The following is a 17,021-nucleotide window of genomic DNA, read 5'->3' as shown; positions in this document are numbered from 1 at the left end:
GGCGGGGCTGAGTGGACTGGAGACCGTGGCCCCGCCCGGAGGCCCCGCCCCTGAGGCCCCGCCCCTGCGAGGCCCCGCCCCTGCGAGGCCCCGCCCTGCCCCGTCTCGCTGGTCGCAGACTCCGAGGCTCCGCCCGGCTCCTGTCTCAGCCCCCAGGAGCCCAAGCGGAGGCGGGGTTGCTGGGGAAAGGCGGGATCATTTGCGGGGCGGGGGTCCTGGTGACGGCATCAGAGCGCGCTGCGTTGGGGCTGGGAGGCGGGCCGCTGGGCCGGGGGCTGACACCCTGGCAGGTAAGTGGGGGAGCCCCGGAGACGTGGGGGTCGCGCTCGCCTCCAGCGCAGGCCGTTCCCGCGGCGCTGGCAGCAGGCACCCCGGTGGAGCCCGTCCTCATTTACCAGCCTCCTGGGGCCCTTGCCGGGGCGGGTGGGAGCCCCTCCCCTAAGTCGGGGGCCCGAGGCCGACCTGCCGGGCCTGGCCCGGAGGAGGGAGCGCGGGGCTGCCAGCACTGGTGAGCACTTTTCCGAACTTTCCTGGAGCCCCCGCCTCCGGTGTCCGACTCGGTGCCGGCGCCGGACCACACTGGCGGACGCCTCTGGGTGCCTTCGGGGCGCGGAGAAGCGGGCCCGCAAGGAGCTAAAAAGTTCAGGGTGAGCAGGACAGGTACCGCGGTGTCCCCAGCGCCAGTCACCCAGCAGGGTCGGAATGATTTCGTGAACGAAAAGCCGTTACAGACGCTGAGAGAAGGGAAATGTAGTGCTAACCCGGAGTGTGCGCTTGCACGCCTGGGCGCTGCAGCGTGTCCCTGGACCAGGTACGACAAAGGCAGCGCACAACACGCTCACACCCGGAGACACGGCGCTGTTTCACAGCGAACTCTGCTTCAGACGTAGAAGCAGTGCACTCTCAACGAAGAAAAGTGTAGCTAGTGAATACGTAAACCGTAACAAAGATGCTCGCGTGCATCGCGCACTCGTTCGGGCCATGTTTCCGGTGCCCGGCAGCGGGCAAGTAAGCCAGCTGTAATCGTTTTGCTGGTGGAAGGTCTTACCTTCAGTTTGTTAAAAGAAAGAAAAAGAGAGAGAGAAAGAAAGAAAGGCAAAGCCCGCAATAAAGCAAAGCGCAATAACGGAGGTAAACGTGTGGCGATAAAGTGGGGCGGGCGCGCGGTGAGGACTGACCAGGGAGGATGAAGACGGGGCAAGTTCCTTGGGTAAGTATTACTCGTCACTCTCCGGCCGCGAGGAAGGGTAGGGTATTGTGCTGGGCAGTGGAGATGCTGCAGGAAGGGGGCAGGGCCGTCGCTGCCTCCGGGCTCCCAGCCTGGGGGTGTGGGGAGGCCGCCGTTGAAGGCAGCAGTTGCTGTGGAAGGCGTGTGTGGGGTGGGGCAGGCAGGGCGTCTGCCTGGTTCCCTGCAGAGGGAGCTGGCTCAGCTCCAGGCGCCACCTAGGGGGCCGGTGGGCAATACTGATTAGGTACATGGGCCTAGTCCAGGTACGAAGGGCCTGTTCACGTTGAGCCCTTGGGAGTTAAGATGTCGTTGGCATATTTGAAAGATGCCCATGGTTGTGGTGGAGAAGCGGCTGGTAAAGGTCACCCCATCAGGACGACAGTGGCCAGGGTTAGCTGCGGTTTCACTTTCCACGGTTTCAGTTACCACGGTTAACTGGCCTGAAAATATTAAATGGGGAATTCCAGAAGTCTTAAGTTTTAAGTTGTGTGCCAATCCGAGTAGTGTGAGGTCATCTCGCGATGTCCCGCTTTCTCCCGCGCTGCCTGGGAATGAGTTTGTGAAAAACGCAGCTCCCGTGCAGCTCCATCGAGCAAACAAGAGCAGCAAACAAGCGCCCGCAGGCGGCAGCAGGCGCTCCCAGCGTCAGCGGCATCTCAGTGTTTGTGTTCCAGCGGCCTGCCCTTGACTTCCTAACGGGCCCCGGGCGCAAGAGCAGCGATGCTGGCATTTCGGATGTGCCAGCGAGAAGCAGGAAAGTGCTTCCTCTAAGTGAAAGGGAAAAGTTCTCTACTTTAATCAGGAAAAAGAAAAAAAAATTGAATGCTTAGATGAGCAGATCTACGGTAAGAATGAATCTTCTGTGAAATTGTGAAGGAATTTGCCGGTTGTGCGTTAGGACTTAGACTGCAAAAGTTATGCCTGCAGGACGGGGTGAACGCTGCTGGTGGGAACAGCGGCAGGAAGTGTACAGGTGGAAGGCGAGAGCGCCCCGCATGGTGGGCGGTGCTGCCTGCCGGCTGCCTGCCAAGCCAGAAAACAGTGAGCTTACACAGGGACTTCAGCCAGGCCCCCCTGAGACAAGGGACCACATTCCCATGGTGTTTGTTGCAGTGCATTGTTGTAGTTATTTATTTCCTCATCAGGTATCCTTGCTAATTTCTTCCGTGCCTGATTTATAGGTGAAACTTCAGCACAGGTGTGAGTATACAGGGGAACACAGTATCGACGGGGTTCAGTACTAGTTGTGGTTTCAGGCGTCCACTGGGGGCCTGGAACATGTCGAAGGGGATCTGTTGACTTGTTTTGGGGAAGGTGGGGCAGGGGGTGCGAGGTGACAAAAGCGGAGATCAGAAAGCTCAGCGGGCGGATGTGTCTTCTAAGGGACAGGGTCACAGGAACTGAGTGCAGATGAAACACGAGCCCTTGGGTGGTGAGAGGAGGCATCGGGGCCTTACTCTGTGACTTGTCGCTGATGGGGCTGCACTGCGGCCCCTGCAGCATTTGGGCCCCCGGGTGGGGGGCATGGAGGATGCTCTAGACCTTGGCTGCCCTCCACTGTGCCCCTCCAAGACCACCTGCAGGGCAAGCCTGGCCCCTGGTGCACAGGTGCCGATGGCGCGGGCCTCTTCCTCTCCACAGGGCCCGGAGCAGCCCTCCACCATCATGGGGCTGGAGGCCCACAGGCTTCCAGGGGCCGAGGAGGCCCCAGTGAGGGTGGCCCTGCGAGTCCGCCCACTGCTGCCCAAGGAGCTGCTGCATGGGCACCAGAGCTGCCTGCGGGTGGAGCCGGCGTGCAACCGGGTCACCCTGGGCCGGGACCGCCACTTCGGCTTCCACGTGGTGCTGGACGAGGACGCCGGGCAGGAGGCCGTGTACCAGGCCTGCGTGCAGCCCCTGCTGGAGGCTTTCTTCGAGGGCTTCAATGCCACGGTCTTCGCCTATGGCCAGACGGGCTCCGGGAAGACATACACCATGGGGGAGGCCAGTGTGGGTGAGTGGCCCCGCCCTGCACCCACACTGAGGGGCCTCAGTGGCACCTGAATTTTGTCCCCTGCCTTCTTGCTGCCATTCCCTGGCCAAGGTGGGGGTGCCGACCGGGGTGGGAGGGGGAAGGCGGACAACTGTTTTCTGAGCAGATTTGCAGCCCAGGGTGGGACCAGCCACACCCACAGGCCGGGCTGCACAGGACGGGAGGGGCCTGCAGGGGTGAGTGGCCTCCTCAGCCGGCCCCACGGCATCCCCCCAGCCTCCCTCCACGAGGATGAGCAGGGCATCATCCCACGGGTCATGGCCGAGGCCTTCAAGCTCATCGATGAGAACGACCTGCTGGACTGTCTCGTGCATGTGTCTTACCTGGAAGTGTACAAGGAGGAGTTCCGAGACCTGCTGGAGGTGGGCACGGCCAGCCGCGACATCCAGCTTCGGGAAGACGATCGAGGGAACGTAGGTGAGGAAATCCCGAGGGCCCCACTGGTGGGGGAGGGGCACCTGGTTGAGGAGGCTTCCCCTGCTGAAGGCTGGCTTACCTGTGTGGGAGGGACACCTAACTGGGGAACTCAAGCTCTGGAAAGTTTTGCTTTGGTTTCCCATCTCCATGGACTCTGGTGTACAGCCAGAGTGAGAGGCTTTGCAGGGGGCAGGGGGAAGCTGGAGCCCCTTCAGCCCAAGCCAGGATGGGCAGCGGCCCCAGCTGTGGGGAAGGGGCCCCTGAGGCAGGAAGAGCTGCAGACGGCTGGCCCTGCCCTGCCAGCCCCTGCCCAACCCTGGGCTCCCTGCTTCTCACGCCCGCAGTGCTGTGTGGGGTGAAGGAGGTGGACGTGGAGGGCCTGGACGAGGTGCTGAGCCTCCTGGAGATGGGCAACGCTGCGCGGCACACGGGGGCCACGCACCTCAACCGCCTGTCCAGCCGCTCACACACGGTCTTTACCGTGACCTTGGAGCAGCGGGGGCGCGCCCCCAGCCGCCTGCCGCGCCCAGCCGCAGGCCAGCTGCTGGTCTCCAAGTTCCACTTTGTGGACCTGGCCGGCTCCGAGAGGGTGCTCAAGACGGGGAGCACAGGCGAGCGCCTCAAAGAGAGCATCCAGATCAACAGCAGCCTCCTGGCCCTGGGCAACGTCATCAGTGCCCTGGGTGACCCCCAGCGCCGTGGCAGCCACATCCCCTACCGGGACTCCAAGATCACCCGGTGAGCCCAGGGGAGGAGGGGCCGGGAGAGCCGCTGTTGTGTGTCCTGGCTTCCAGGTGGCCGCTGGGGTGGAGCTGGGGGAGGCGGAGGGGATCCAGCTTCTGGGGCCTGGGGCTGGGCAGTCAGCCTCAGGCCCGAAGTGGGGTTGTCTGACCAAGGGTCCTGGTGCACTGGGGTCCCTGATTTGCATCCCTGGCACCCTCAGGATCCTCAAAGACTCGCTGGGTGGGAACGCCAAGACTGTGATGATCGCCTGTGTCAGCCCCTCCTCCTCCGACTTTGATGAGACCCTCAACACCCTCAACTACGCCAGCCGCGCTCAGAACATCTGCAACCGCCCCACCGTCAATTGGCGGCCCGACGCCGAGCGGGCGCCTGAAGAGGCAGCTGGGGTGCGAGGTCCCCCGCGGCACCGCTCAGAGACGCGCATCATCCACCGTGGCCGTCGCGGCCTGGGCCCCACTGCTGCCCCTGCCGTGGCCGCCGCCCGCCTGGGTGCCGAGTGCGCGCGCTACCGGGCCCGCACTGACGCCGCCTACAGCCTCCTGCGCGAATTGCAGGCCGAACCCGGGCTGCCCGGCACTGCCGCGCGCAAGGTGCGGGACTGGCTATGTGAGGTCGAGGGCGAGCGCAGCGTCCTGAGCTCTGCCTCTGGGCCGGACAGCGGCATTGAGAGCGCCTCCACTGTGGACGAGCAGGCCACGCAGGGGCCGGGCAGCAGAAAGGTGGCCAAGGACCAGGTGTGGACCTGGGCAGGGGAAGGAGAAGGTCTCAGACGTCCAGCCATTAGCAGAGCCCCTTGGGAATTCAAAGCCGGTGACCACGGTCACTCTCCATAACGTCCTCCTGCCTCAGGCTCGCTTTGTATAGCAGGGCTGACCTTGGTCTTTACCTTCTGGGTGTGATACAAGGGCTGAAGCTGTAACAAGGGCAGAGCACGCCGGTGAGGGCTCAGTACCTTGTTCATAGAGGTGGCCCATGTGGCTTGCAGAGGGGACCGTAGGCAGGGCTTGGAGCAGAGCAGCAAGTAAGACTAGGGCCCCCCAAGCAGAGCAGAGGGAGGGCTGGGGTGCCCCAGGGACAGACAGGCTCGTCCTGCTCCCTCCTGCCCCTGAGGCCTGTCTCCCTGCCCCCTAGGAAGGCGAGGGGGCGCTGCAGGCCCTGCAGAGCCAGGTGGCCCGGCTGGAGGAGGAGAACCGAGACTTTCTGGCTGCCCTGGAGGACGCCATGGAGCAGTACAAGCTGCAGGTGGGGCTGCCACTTCCACGGAGGGGGTGCCAGGGAGCGAGTTTCCCAGCGGGAGGAAAGCAGCCAGAGCAGGGGAGATGAGGGCGTGCACAAACGGGCAGAAGCTAAACCCTTGTGGTGGAACACAACAGTGTGGGTGGGTGTGCAGGATGCTCCTGAGTGTGGGCGGCAGGTGGGCCTGGAGGGCAGCAGGGTGGGCCACTGTAGCTGGATCCTTTCTTAGTCCCAAGGTAACTGGGTCGGCGTTGCTCCTGGCACCCTCTGGTGGCAGTGATTGGCAGGGTGGGATGAGAGCTGGAGCCAGAGTCTTTTGCGGTGTGTGCGCGTGTATGTGTGAGTGTGTGTGTAACCAAGAGGTTGTCAGAACGTTTGACCTTCCTCAGGGAGCGGAAGGGGGGGGCCCTCACACCTGGTTCCCCATTCTCCTGCACTTCGTCCCGGTTGTCCCCGCTCCCTAGTCTGTGTCTCCCCACTCAGCACCCAGACCATGTCTTGCAGAGCGACCGTCTGCGTGAGCAGCAGGAGGAGATGGCAGAGCTGCGGCTGCGGCTGGAGCTGGTGCGGCCGGGCTGGGGGGCCTCGGGGCTCCTGCAGGGCCTGCCTCCTGGGTCCTTTGGGCCCCGGCCTCACACGGCGCCCCTGGTGGGTGCCCACAGCCATGTGCTGGGCTTGGTGCCCCTTGCGTGCCTTCCTGGAGACAAAGTCGGCCCTGAGAACTGGGGAGAGGTGAGGAGGTGGCCAGGCTGGGCGCAGCTGGGCCTGTTGGACTGGGCAGGGGAAGGGCAAAGCCGGAGAATGTCCCTCACCCCAAGCTTTTGTGGGAGCAGCTGTGAGATGCCCCTTCCTATGTCCCTAGAGAAGGGGCCAAGATTTGGGTGACTGAAAGGCTTCTCAGAAGAACAGAAGGACAGTGCTATTGGGGATCTCCATGTAACTGGAGATTGCTAGGGGGTTAGAGAGAGGCTTCCGGCACTGGATGGGAAGCTTGCATGCCTCCAGAGGCAGGGAGCTCATCACTTTGAGGTCACATGCCCTGTCTGGTCTGGCCGGGCGCTGTTAGCAAGATAAGACTCAGGTGCAGGTGACCTGTGTACGAGATGGACATGGCAGGTGGCCACCTGAGAGTATCAGGTACAACCCCAGCCGGGGCAGGGGAGCGTGGGAGCGGCAGCTCCTGCTCTGACTCAGTGTCACCTTGCAGGTGGGGCAGGGCGTGGGGCAGAGGTGCAGGTGGGAGCACAGCCTTGGTGCCTGGAACAGCCCACAGAGGATGCCCTGCGGGCTCCTGTCCTGAAACCCTGGCTCTCCCCTAGCAGGTGACAAATGGCACAGAGATGGGAGCCAAGCTCCTGGCGGAGGTAGACAGGCTGGGAAGTGGCTCCTCAGCTTCATCGGAGGAGGAGGAGGCGCCGGGGGGAGAGCAGCCGCCGCCCCGACAGACCCTGCACCTGCGCAGGTGCGTGGGGACCACGGGGGACCTGGCAAAGACCCACCTGGCAGGACCCCGTGGTCTCAGGGCGTCCTCACCCCCATAGCCCCTGCTGGCCCTGGGGAGAATAGATGGGGGTGGGCCAGCCTCCCGGGTGGTCCCTGGTGCCCCCAGCTCCCCTGCACCCCCTCTGCTTGGCTCCTGGCCGTGGGGTTTTGCTGGACTGACCGATTCTGTCGATGGTGGGACAGAAGGCCAGGGACCTTCTTCCCTCTAGCCTGGGAGGTGGCTGTGCTGGGGTGGGGACTGGGGAGGGGTATAGACGCCTGCTTCTGCCCCCCAGAAACGGGATCAGCAAGTGGAACCAGAGGGCAGACGCAGGCCCAGGGAGTCCGCTGAGCAGGAAGGGCCCGAGGCTTCGTCTTGAGGAGCTGGGTGCAGCCACCCTGGAGCCCAGAGGTGAGGCTGCTGGGACGCAGAAAGGACCTGACCCCTTCTCCCTCCACGGTCCTGACAGGCCACTCTAGGCAGTGCACCTGTCCTCCCTGCCCCACCTCCCCCGCTGTCAGATGATGTAGCAGCCTTGGCCGCTGGCCTTTTACAGGGGCTCCTGGGAGCAAGGCCCAGGCCCGGCCCCGCCAGGACCCCACAGCCACGGCCTCCGAGTGGCGGCTGGCCCAAGCCCAGCAGAAGATCCGGGAATTGGCCATCAACATCCGCATGAAGGAGGAGCTCATCGGCGAGCTGGTCCGCACAGGTGGGCACCGGGCAGTCTCCGCCTAAGGTGTGATGCCCAGCGTGGTCTCTTGCCTCTGTGTGACCTGGGGCAGGTAGGATAACCCCTCTGTGTCTCAGTTTTCTCACTGCTGAGGCGGGGACAGTAATTGTCCCTGCTTCACAGGGCGGCTCTGAAGATGAGTGGAGGGATGTCAGGTGTGGCGTTCAGAGGGGCTCTCAGGGAGCACTGCCCATCATCACCGTCTGTTGGGTGGCTGCTGGGTGGGCGCATGGTGTCCCCAAATCATGCTGTGGCTGCTGGCAATCTGTGGGACCGGGGAGGGGACAATTTCAGGTGGAGACCAGCTGAACTTTTTAATAGCTATAAACTCACTGTAAAATGCATCCTGAAATATTTCATGTACATTGGAAGAGAGACCAGTACAGGGGGTCCCACCCTCGAGGTTCGGTTGTCAAATTTTTCCCGTGTTCGTTTTATTGCTGAAACACATGTTGTTCAGTTAAACTTATGGGGTAGCATCGGCAATAACTGATGTGAGCTTCCAATGCATGACTACGATACAGCAGTCCGCAGCCTTTTTCATCTCACGGTGCACGACTAATGACTAAAATTCTGTGGCACACCAAAAAGTTATATTTTGCCAATCTGACCAAAAAGTATAGGTCCAATTTGGATTCATCCCCACTGGACGGATACTGTTGTGTGAGGTGTTGTCATTTTTCTCTTTGACAGTTTCAGGGAAAGGAGGTCAGTGCCCCCGACTAAATAGTCAGGTTTTGGGTATTTAACAAATTGCTGCGGTGCTCTGGGTGAGAGTCGCTGCTGTAACACATCCCTGAATATCGTACCATGTGCTCGGCACCCACAGTCAAGTCTCCGTCCGTCACCGTGTACTTGTCCCCCTTCGTCCTCTCCTCTCCAGTAGCTCCTTGCTGTTTCACATGCCACGCAGGAGCGAGAGCCAGCGGTTCTCTTGTCCTTTTCTGTTGTGGCAAACAGCAGCGTGTCCCCATTTGTCACAGCTGGGCGGTGCCGTGTTGTACATGTGTCCCGTCAGTGCATTGCGTGGACGCATGTGTGTGTGTGTGTTCTTTCTCGAATAACTGCCTGCCGGGGGACATGGCGGTCGTCTCCACGTCTGGGCCGCCGTGAATGATGCTGCCATGAGCAGCGTGGTGTGTGCGTCTTTCTAAATAAACGCCGAGGTTTTCAAGTAGACACCCAGAGAAGGGGTTGTGAGGTCATACGGTAGCTCTATTCTTTTGGTCGTAATTGTAAAACTGTTGTTTTTCTTTGTTTGTTTGTTTGTTTTAAATTTTTCCCTGAAGTTTCCTTGTTAGTACACGGCAACGCAGTGGGTTTCCATGCGTTGATTTCTGCGTCCCGCAGCCTCACGGTGTGTGTGTCTTGTTTCTGATGGGTCGTTGGTGACGTCTCCAGGGTTTTCTCTGTGAGTCACGTCATCTGCGAAGAGCGACACCTTTACTTCCCTCTTCCCAGTTTGGGTGCCTTTCATTTCTTTCTCTTGCCAGATTGCTCTGGTTCGGACTCCCAGCACGGGGTTGAATAAGGCTGGTGAGAGTGGGCATCCCTGGCTTGTTCCTCGTCTTAGAGAAAAACCTTCCCGTTTTTCACCATCGAGCGGGATATTCGCTGAGGCTTCGTCGTATCTGGCCTTTACGATGTTGAGGAAGTTTCCTTCTGTGCCCATTTTACCGAGCGGTGTGTATTGTATCTTAGATGCTTTTTCAGCATCTATCGATGAGATAATATATTTTTACCCTTTCTTTTGCTAACGTGCCCTTTTCCATGGGTGGATTGAGGCCTTGGAGGGAGCCCACTGGATTGTGATGCGTTTATTCTTTCTGTATCGTGTTGCGGTGCCGGGTTTGCTGGTGTCCTGTTTAGGGTTTTCCATCTGTATCTGTCAGCGGCATCGGTCTGTAGCTCTGGTGGGTGTCGTCCTCGCCAGCCGGCAGGCACAGGGTCCCCTTGGCTTCACCCCGTGTGTTAGGAAGTTTTCTCTCCTCTTCGGCCTTTTGGGAGACTTTGAGAAGGAAAGGTTTCACATCTTCTCAGACTGCGTGGTAGGATTCGCTGGTGAAGGAAGCGCCACATGTGCGGCAGCCGTCTCCGTGTCGAGAATGACGAGGCTCACTTACAAAGTGGGCTGATTTAAAGGGAAAGACTACGTAAGCCATGGTGCCGGGGGAACGGAGGCTGGGAAGACCCATGTGGCGACCCTGGCCCATGGGGATCGGGGAGACATCCCCGGGGAAGGAGCAGATGGCCTGGTGGGGGCCGCGGCCTATGCTGACGCAGCCCCCTCCTCCAGGGAAGGCAGCCCAGGCCCTGAACCGCCAGCACAGCCGGCGCATCCGCGAGCTGGAGCAGGAGGCGGAGCGAGTGCGGGCGGAGCTGAGCGAAGGCCAGCGGCAGCTGCGGGAGCTGGAGGGCAGGGAGCCGCAGGACGCTGGCGAGCGGTCCCAGCTCCAGGAGTTCCGCAGGAGGGTCGCTGCCGCCCAGAGCCAGGTGCAGGTCAGCGTGGGCCCTGGGGGTGGCAGGTGAGGCTGCCCAGGCTGGGGCTGCAGGGCCCAGGCTCACTGAGGAACCTGTGGGTGCTCAGGCCCTCATGCCGGGCACCCCCCCACCGGCTGCAGGTGTTGTCGCCCCTCCAGGGCTCCGCTCACTGAAGGCAGCAGAGGCGGGGAGGCCGGGCCCACCTGCAGCCCACCTGGGAGGCCCCGGGGGGTGGGGGGCGTCGCTGAAAGGAAGTCCCCCCTTCCTCATGCAGCCTCCCCACCCCCGTCCATCCGTCTGTTCTTCCAGCTCCCTGTGCACACACCTCTGCACCCCGCCTTCCCTGTCTCCCCATTAGCCTGGGTCCCTCTGATGCACCTGCCTCTCCATCGATGTGACCAGCTGTCTGTTTATCCACTCATCCTTTCGTTGTTCTGTTCCCTTTCATCAGTCGTACGCTGTCTGTGTCTTTACTGGTTCACCTTCCTGTCCGTTTTCCTGTCCACCTGCCCTCCTGTCCGTCCATCTTTGCAGCTGGCCACCCACCATTCCATCCTCCTTTGCTCAGGCCAGGCGTCCAGCATGCAGCCGAGCAGAGTGGTCGAGGGCACGGGCTCCGGAACCAGGCCGTCGGGGTTTGAACCCCAGCTCTGCTGTTTCCTAGCTGTGTGTCCTTGGTCGAGTGTCCTAGCCTCTCTGTGCCTCAGTTTCCTACTCTGTTAACTGGGGCCGATCACCATCATACTTGTTGGCAGGATCGTGCAGGTCAATTAACAGACACAGAGCTCTCAGTGTGGTGCCTGGTATGTGGCGACCGTCTGTGTACTTCCCTCTAGCTGTCTGCTGATATTTTTATTATCTGTCGTCCATCCACCTGCTTTCCCTCTGTCTGCCCCTCCATCCGGTCATCAGCCTTTGGGCCAGTGCACCCTTATTGAGAGCCAGGCTGGCAGTGTCCCCTGCCCGTGGCCCAGCGGAGTTTGCGCTGGTCGCAGGTGCTGAAGGAGAAGAAGCAGGTGACGGAGCGGCTGGCGTCGCTGTCGGCCCAGAGCGAGAGGCGGCTGCAGGAGCTCGAGAGGAACGTGCGGCTCATGCGGCAGCAGCAGGCCCAGCTGCAGCGGCGGCTTCGCGAGGAGACAGAGCAGAAGCGGCGCCTGGAGACGGAGATGAGCAAGCGGCAGCACCGGGTCAAGGTCAGGCTCTCGGCAAGGTGTGCGCCCCGTGTCCCCACTGCCTACAGGCATGAGAACCCCTCCAGCAGGTCACTCAGCCTCCCCGAGTCTGTCTCCCCTGCACGTGGGGGCATGTTACAGGAAAGCCAAGGCCAGGGTGAGGAGCCGGGGAGCTCAGTGCGATAAGGCCTCTCAGGCAGCCAGCACCTCCTGTCGTAGGAGCAGACCTGCGTCTGCTGCTCCCCAGGAGACGCTGTGCAGGGCCGCGTCGGGAGGGGCTGGCATGAGGCTGGCACACAGGGTCCCGCCCCTGAGCCTCGCCCCTGCGCCCCCAGGAGCTGGAGCTGAAGCACGAGCAGCAGCAGAAGATCCTGCGGATCAAGACGGAGGAGATCGCGGCGTTCCAGAGGAAGCGGCGCAGCGGCAGCAGCGGCTCTGTGGTCAGCCTGGAGCAGCAGCAGGTGGGCACCCGGGGGCTCCTGGAGCCCGAGCAGGGAGGGGGGGCTGCCCGAAGTGGGCGTGAGCGCTGAGCACCCGCTGTGCCCACCCCACGTCCCCTCAGAAGATTGAGGAGCAGAAGAAGTGGCTGGACCAGGAGATCGAGAAGGTCCTGCAGCAGCGGCGGGCGCTGGAGGAGCTGGGCGAGGAGCTCCGCAAGCGGGAGGCCATCCTGGCCAAGAAGGAGGCCCTGGTGCAGGAGAAGACGGGGCTGGAGAGCAAGCGCTTGCGGTCCAGCCAGGTGAGCGCCCTCCCCGCGAGGCCCGGGCGGGCGGAGCTGCAGGTGTCTCCGCAGTTTGCATCCCCTCATCCACCCCGGCTCTGGGACGGCTCAGGCAGGCAGAGCAGGGTGGTAGGTGGCCCGGGGACAGAGCCATCACGGGCACTGAGGCAGAAAGAGCCCCACCCGGCTCCTTGGGGCTTCGTCACTCCCTTGTGAGGAGCACACTCAGAACTGTCCTCACGTGGCTGAGGGTTTGAGGGGCACGTCAGACACACAGCCCGGGGCTGTCCCAGCGGCGGGTGCTCTGGCGGGTGCTCCAGTGGCACACGGAAGCGCAGGAGGAGCAGGGTGCTGCCGGATGCTCCGAATGCCCCTTGGCCACGAGAGCCCTCACTTCGTCCATCTTCAGGCTCCTGGAAAGGTCTTTGGGGCTTGGCCACTAATTTCCCATAATTCCCATCACCAACTCAAGTCGTCTCAGTGACAGGCCGCCACCACACGCTGCCCCGCCTTGGCCCACGTTGCCCCTTCTCGTCAGGGGTGCCTTGTCCCCTGCGTGTCTCCACCCTCCTCCCGGACAGTCTCTGCAGCCCCCGGTGCCTGAGTGTCTGCAGGGCTGAGTGGGGCCTCCGTGAGCCCTTGGCCTCCGTCGCATCCCACGGATGGTCTGTCACAGAGGGGACAGGCCTGCTCCCCACTCATGCCCGGTGCCGCCCCAGGCCCTGACGGAGGACATCGTGCGTGTGTCCAGCCGGCTGGAGCACCTGGAGAGGGAACTGTCCGAGAAGAGCGGGCAGCTGCGGCAGGGCAGCGCCCAGAGCCAGCAGCAGATCCGCGGGGAGATCGACGCCCTGCGCCAGGAGAAGGACTCGCTGCTGAAGCAGCGTCTGGAGATCGACGGCAAGCTGAGGCAGGGCAGCCTGCTGTCGCCCCAGGTACGCTGCGCTGGGCAGCCCCCGAGGCGGGGCTGGGTGCAGGAGTGTGGATGGGGGGCACCTGCTCGTCTGGGACACGGGCCGGCCTGGCCGCCCGCCCTGTTCCCTTCCTGGAATCCGGACCCCACGTCCCGCGCTGCAGGGACTGCCAGCCCAACATCTCAGCTCCCTGGTGGGAGTGAGTGTCTGGACCACGTCCCTGTGCCCTCCCCAGCAGTCCTGCCAGGCCTCCTGTGTGGGGGGTTCTGAGCCCCCCAGTGCAGATCCCTCCCTGCACTGCCCTGGGGTCAGCCTCTGACAGCTCAGGCTGAGGGGACCCTTAGAGGGTCGAAGGGGGCTGCACCCCTCTGCCGCCCACGCACACCCACACTCCACCCCACAGGAGGAGCGGACGCTGTTCCAGCTGGACGAGGCCATCGAGGCCCTGGACGCCGCCATCGAGTACAAGAACGAGGCCATCACGTGCCGTCAGCGGGTGCTGCGGGCCTCGGCCTCCCTGCTGTCCCAGTGCGAGATGGACCTCATGGCCAAGCTCAGCTACCTCTCGTCCTCGGAGACCAGGGCCCTCCTCTGCAAGTACTTTGACAAGGTGGGTCGACACCCTGAGGGCCTAGCCCCTTCCTCCCGGGAAGCCAATTGGAGCGGCTCCTTCAGGGCGGCCTTTGTCCCCATCAGGGGTTTTCAAGAAGGACGCGTTTGCTGGCCCAGGGCACGTGTGCCCATGTCTGGAGCTACTTCTGGTTGTCACAACAGCAGGGGTGGAGGCCAGGGATGCTGCTCAGCCCCCTTCAACACACAGAACGGGCCAGTGCCCCCAGGCGATCTGGCCCTAGCAGCCAGCAGTGTGGAGGCTGAGAAACCCTGGCCTCCATGAGACACAGCTTGAGGCTAGGCCTGGAAGCTTCTTCCTGTGTGACCGGGAAGGAGTCTGAGGCAGGGATGGCAGATAACACCCATCTTGAGAGCTAACACTTGTCTGTCATTTGTAATGTGCCTCCTGGAACACCACTGAGAAGCGTCTGGGAGCCAGGTCTGGGCTCAGAGGAGACCCTGTGACTCCTCAGCCACACCTGGTGTGGGGCGGTGCTGGCTGGGCTGTGCCCCAGTGAGGGTTCCCTGGTGCAGGGAGCCGGCGCCGCGTCTGAGCCGGGCAGGCCTCCGCACAGGTGGTGACACTGCGGGAGGAGCAGCACCAGCAGCAGGTGGCCTTCTCCGAGCTGGAGATGCAGCTGGAGGAGCAGCAGAGACTGGTGTACTGGCTGGAGGCGGCCCTAGAGCGGCAGCGCCTGGAGACGGACCGCCAGCTGACCCGGCAGCAGAAGGAGCACGAGCAGAGCCTGCAGCTGCTCCTACAGCAGAGCCGAGGTGAGGCCCGCACACAGCTCATGCCCAGCCCGGTCCCGTGCGCCTGGCCACCCCACCACCTCTCTGCGTGTCCCCACAGACCACCTTGGCGAAGGTCTGGCCGACAGCAGGAGGCAGTATGAGGCTAGGATCCAGGCTCTGGAGAGGGAGCTGGGCCGCCACATGTGGATGAACCAGGAGCTGAAGCAGAAGCTGAGCGGTACGGGAGCAGCGGTACCGAGCAGGGGTGAGCCTCGCTGCCCGCCGCCGGAAGCTGGGCCCTGCCTTGCAGATGTCAGCTATCACGCCTTGGTTTGGGGAGGTCAGAAATCCCTCCGCCCGCAGCTCTTCCGGGGTCCTTTCCCACATTGCTTGTTGCGCGGGTGCGGGAAACCAGCACCAAGGGGGCGCTGGCACCTCCCCTCCTGACCAGGGTGTCGCTGTCCTCTGTGACAGGTGGGGAAAAGAGGCCCCTGTGCCCTGGAAATGAGGACGAGCTGCGCGCAGCACCTGAGCCTGTTGGGCAGCTGCCCCTTGCAGAGGGCGCCCCCTGTGCCCGGGAGGAGGGGCGGGGCCTGGTCCACGCCCCGCTCCCACTGACCTGGAAGCGCTCCAGCCTGGGCAGTGAGGAGCAGGGGTCCCCGGAGGAGCCGCGGCAGCGGGAGGCTTCAGAGCCCCTTGTCGGGCAGGCGCTGCCTGTGGGGGTGGGGGCCCTGCCCTGGCAGGCGGGGCCCTTGGCCAGACCCCGGCGGGAGCTGCGCAGGGCCAGCCCGGGGATGATCGACGTCAGGAGGAGCCCCCTGTAGGCCCGGGGCAGAGCCGGCCTTGGACTGGGGTCCAGCCCTCCGAAAGGTACAGTGCGTGCCTGTGTCTGCCAAGGAGTCCTCACCTCACTCTAAATCCGAGTCAGCCCAAGTGAACTGGGCTCAGGTGTTACGACTTTTTTAAAAAGCATCACTCCCCCACTGTCCCCTTCCTGTGAGCTGCGGTAGGACGGCCGCCTTTGGCTCTGAGCGGTTCCAGCAGGTCGCTTCCGGTCTGCAGGCTGTGCGCTCACTGGCAGGGCAGCTGGGAGCTGGTCCCGGAGCGGCCTGGGGCTTAAGTGGGCACAGTGTGGGGGGTCGGAGAGCAGCAGGTGTTTGGAGTTTTGTACAAACATTTTGTAATAAATGAGAACAGCCTCTGGAGACACAGGGTGTTCACTGAGTTTGAACGACAATAGCAGGAAGCGGCTCTGGGAGCGCAGTGGGCCTGGAAGTTACTCCGAGACCCGGGGGCAGTTGCGGGCGGGCCCTGCACCAGGGCAGCACAGCAGGCCGGCCCACCCGACGCTGTGAGTCCCCCCGCAGATGGCGAGGACTGGGCTGGCAACTGGCTCTCGGGGCACCAAGCTGGGCCACGGCCACAGTGAACCTTGGGCTGAGCATTGTTCAGAAGCGCCAGAAGCCGAGTAGCCAGAGGTAAGTTTATTGTTACAGGGAATGTGAAACATTCACCCTGCCGCCCGCCTCTGTCTCAGGCAGGGTCCCAGCCTTGTAGCGGCTTCACAAGGGCCCACTTCACAAGAGAGGCAGCAGTGTCCTGACCTGTCATGGTCATGGTCGGGGTGGGGCTGGAATGGCATCCTGGTCTTGCAGGGCCGTGCCTGGCTCCAGGCTGCCTCTGAGGCGCAGCACCTCCAACCACGGGCAGGGGCTGAGGGCATGCAGGCTGGGGCCAGGCCCGGAGACTTTATGCCTGTGGAGTGACCCTACCTTCCTCTTTCGAACTCGTCCAGTTCCCAGAAGCCCATTCTTCCTGTTCCGTGTGGCAGGCCCGACTCAGGTGAAGCCAGCCTCTGGGTGCTCTGCTGCGCCCGCAGTGCCAGCTGTGCCCGAGCACAGCGCTCCCAGAGCGCTTCTGCAGCGGGGAAGCAGGAGCGCCTGGGCCAGCCCCGCACTGTCTGTGGCTGTCAGTCCCCTGGCCTGTCCGTCCTCACTAGCTGATCAGCTTCTTCCGAGAGTAGGTTCTGCTGATGGGGCGTCGCCTGGAAAAGGCTCCGCTGAAAGGCGAGTCCTCGGCCGCTGGGGGAAATAAGTCCGTGTCCTCGTCTAGAAAAAGGCAGACACACGGGTGGCGACTGAGGACGCGGACAAGGAAAATGGGCTGGGACTGAAGACGGTCCACATGAAGGTCACGCTCTCCCCTGCAGAGCTGCTTTCCACCGTGGAAGCAGCAACACCCACTAAACAACATTCCCCTTTGTAGTTTTTCTTAATTTACTTGTTTAAGTTTGAAAATCATTTAATCTCAGTAGAAGTGGTTTCTAACACGATCCTACTGGTTGTAAATTTGCTTTTTCAGATTTTGTAAATTATAGTTGACATTCAGTATTATTTTATGTGTATCTCACCGGTGCGGCATGGTAGGTGGACACTTATATAGTTTCCGGAGTCATAAGTCCAGTACCCACCTGGCACCACACAGTTATGTAATTCATTTTTCATATTATTGAACTA

General features: G+C 62.3%; 1 protein-coding gene across 9 annotated transcripts; it reads left to right on the top strand.

Moving 5' to 3' along the window:
* Nucleotides 1–213: 213 nt before the first annotated feature.
* Nucleotides 214–15,710, top strand: KIF7 (kinesin family member 7). 9 transcript variants are annotated; one of them, XM_053658913.1, is made up of 19 exons: nucleotides 214–290; nucleotides 2,870–3,221; nucleotides 3,477–3,677; nucleotides 4,022–4,415; nucleotides 4,621–5,155; nucleotides 5,553–5,663; nucleotides 6,162–6,389; nucleotides 6,977–7,119; nucleotides 7,436–7,551; nucleotides 7,697–7,849; nucleotides 10,167–10,369; nucleotides 11,347–11,544; nucleotides 11,859–11,984; nucleotides 12,086–12,262; nucleotides 12,964–13,179; nucleotides 13,562–13,768; nucleotides 14,346–14,544; nucleotides 14,624–14,845; nucleotides 14,980–15,710. In XM_053658913.1, the coding sequence occupies exons 2-19, from the start codon at nucleotides 2,894–2,896 to the stop codon at nucleotides 15,327–15,329; spliced, it is 4,107 nt and encodes a 1,368-aa protein (XP_053514888.1). In that variant the 5' UTR covers nucleotides 214–290; nucleotides 2,870–2,893; the 3' UTR covers nucleotides 15,330–15,710. The 9 variants fall into 9 exon arrangements, with proteins under 9 accessions (XP_053514888.1, XP_053514890.1, XP_037000923.2 ...); XM_053658915.1 differs by lacking the exon at nucleotides 214–290 and adding an exon at nucleotides 301–1,210 and having other exon boundaries at nucleotides 4,621–5,011; XM_037145028.2 differs by lacking the exon at nucleotides 214–290 and adding an exon at nucleotides 301–1,210 and having other exon boundaries at nucleotides 6,980–7,119; nucleotides 14,624–14,770.
* The last annotated feature ends 1,311 nt before the right edge of the window (nucleotides 15,711–17,021 follow it).

Source organism: Artibeus jamaicensis, unplaced genomic scaffold (genome assembly GCF_021234435.1).
Source record: "Artibeus jamaicensis isolate MK-2021 breed Jamaican fruit bat unplaced genomic scaffold, CSHL_Jam_final scaffold_612, whole genome shotgun sequence".
NCBI lineage: Eukaryota > Metazoa > Chordata > Mammalia > Chiroptera > Phyllostomidae > Artibeus > Artibeus jamaicensis.
The sequence above is the reverse complement of the archived record's forward strand: the minus strand, read 5'-3'. Positions and strand labels throughout refer to the sequence as shown.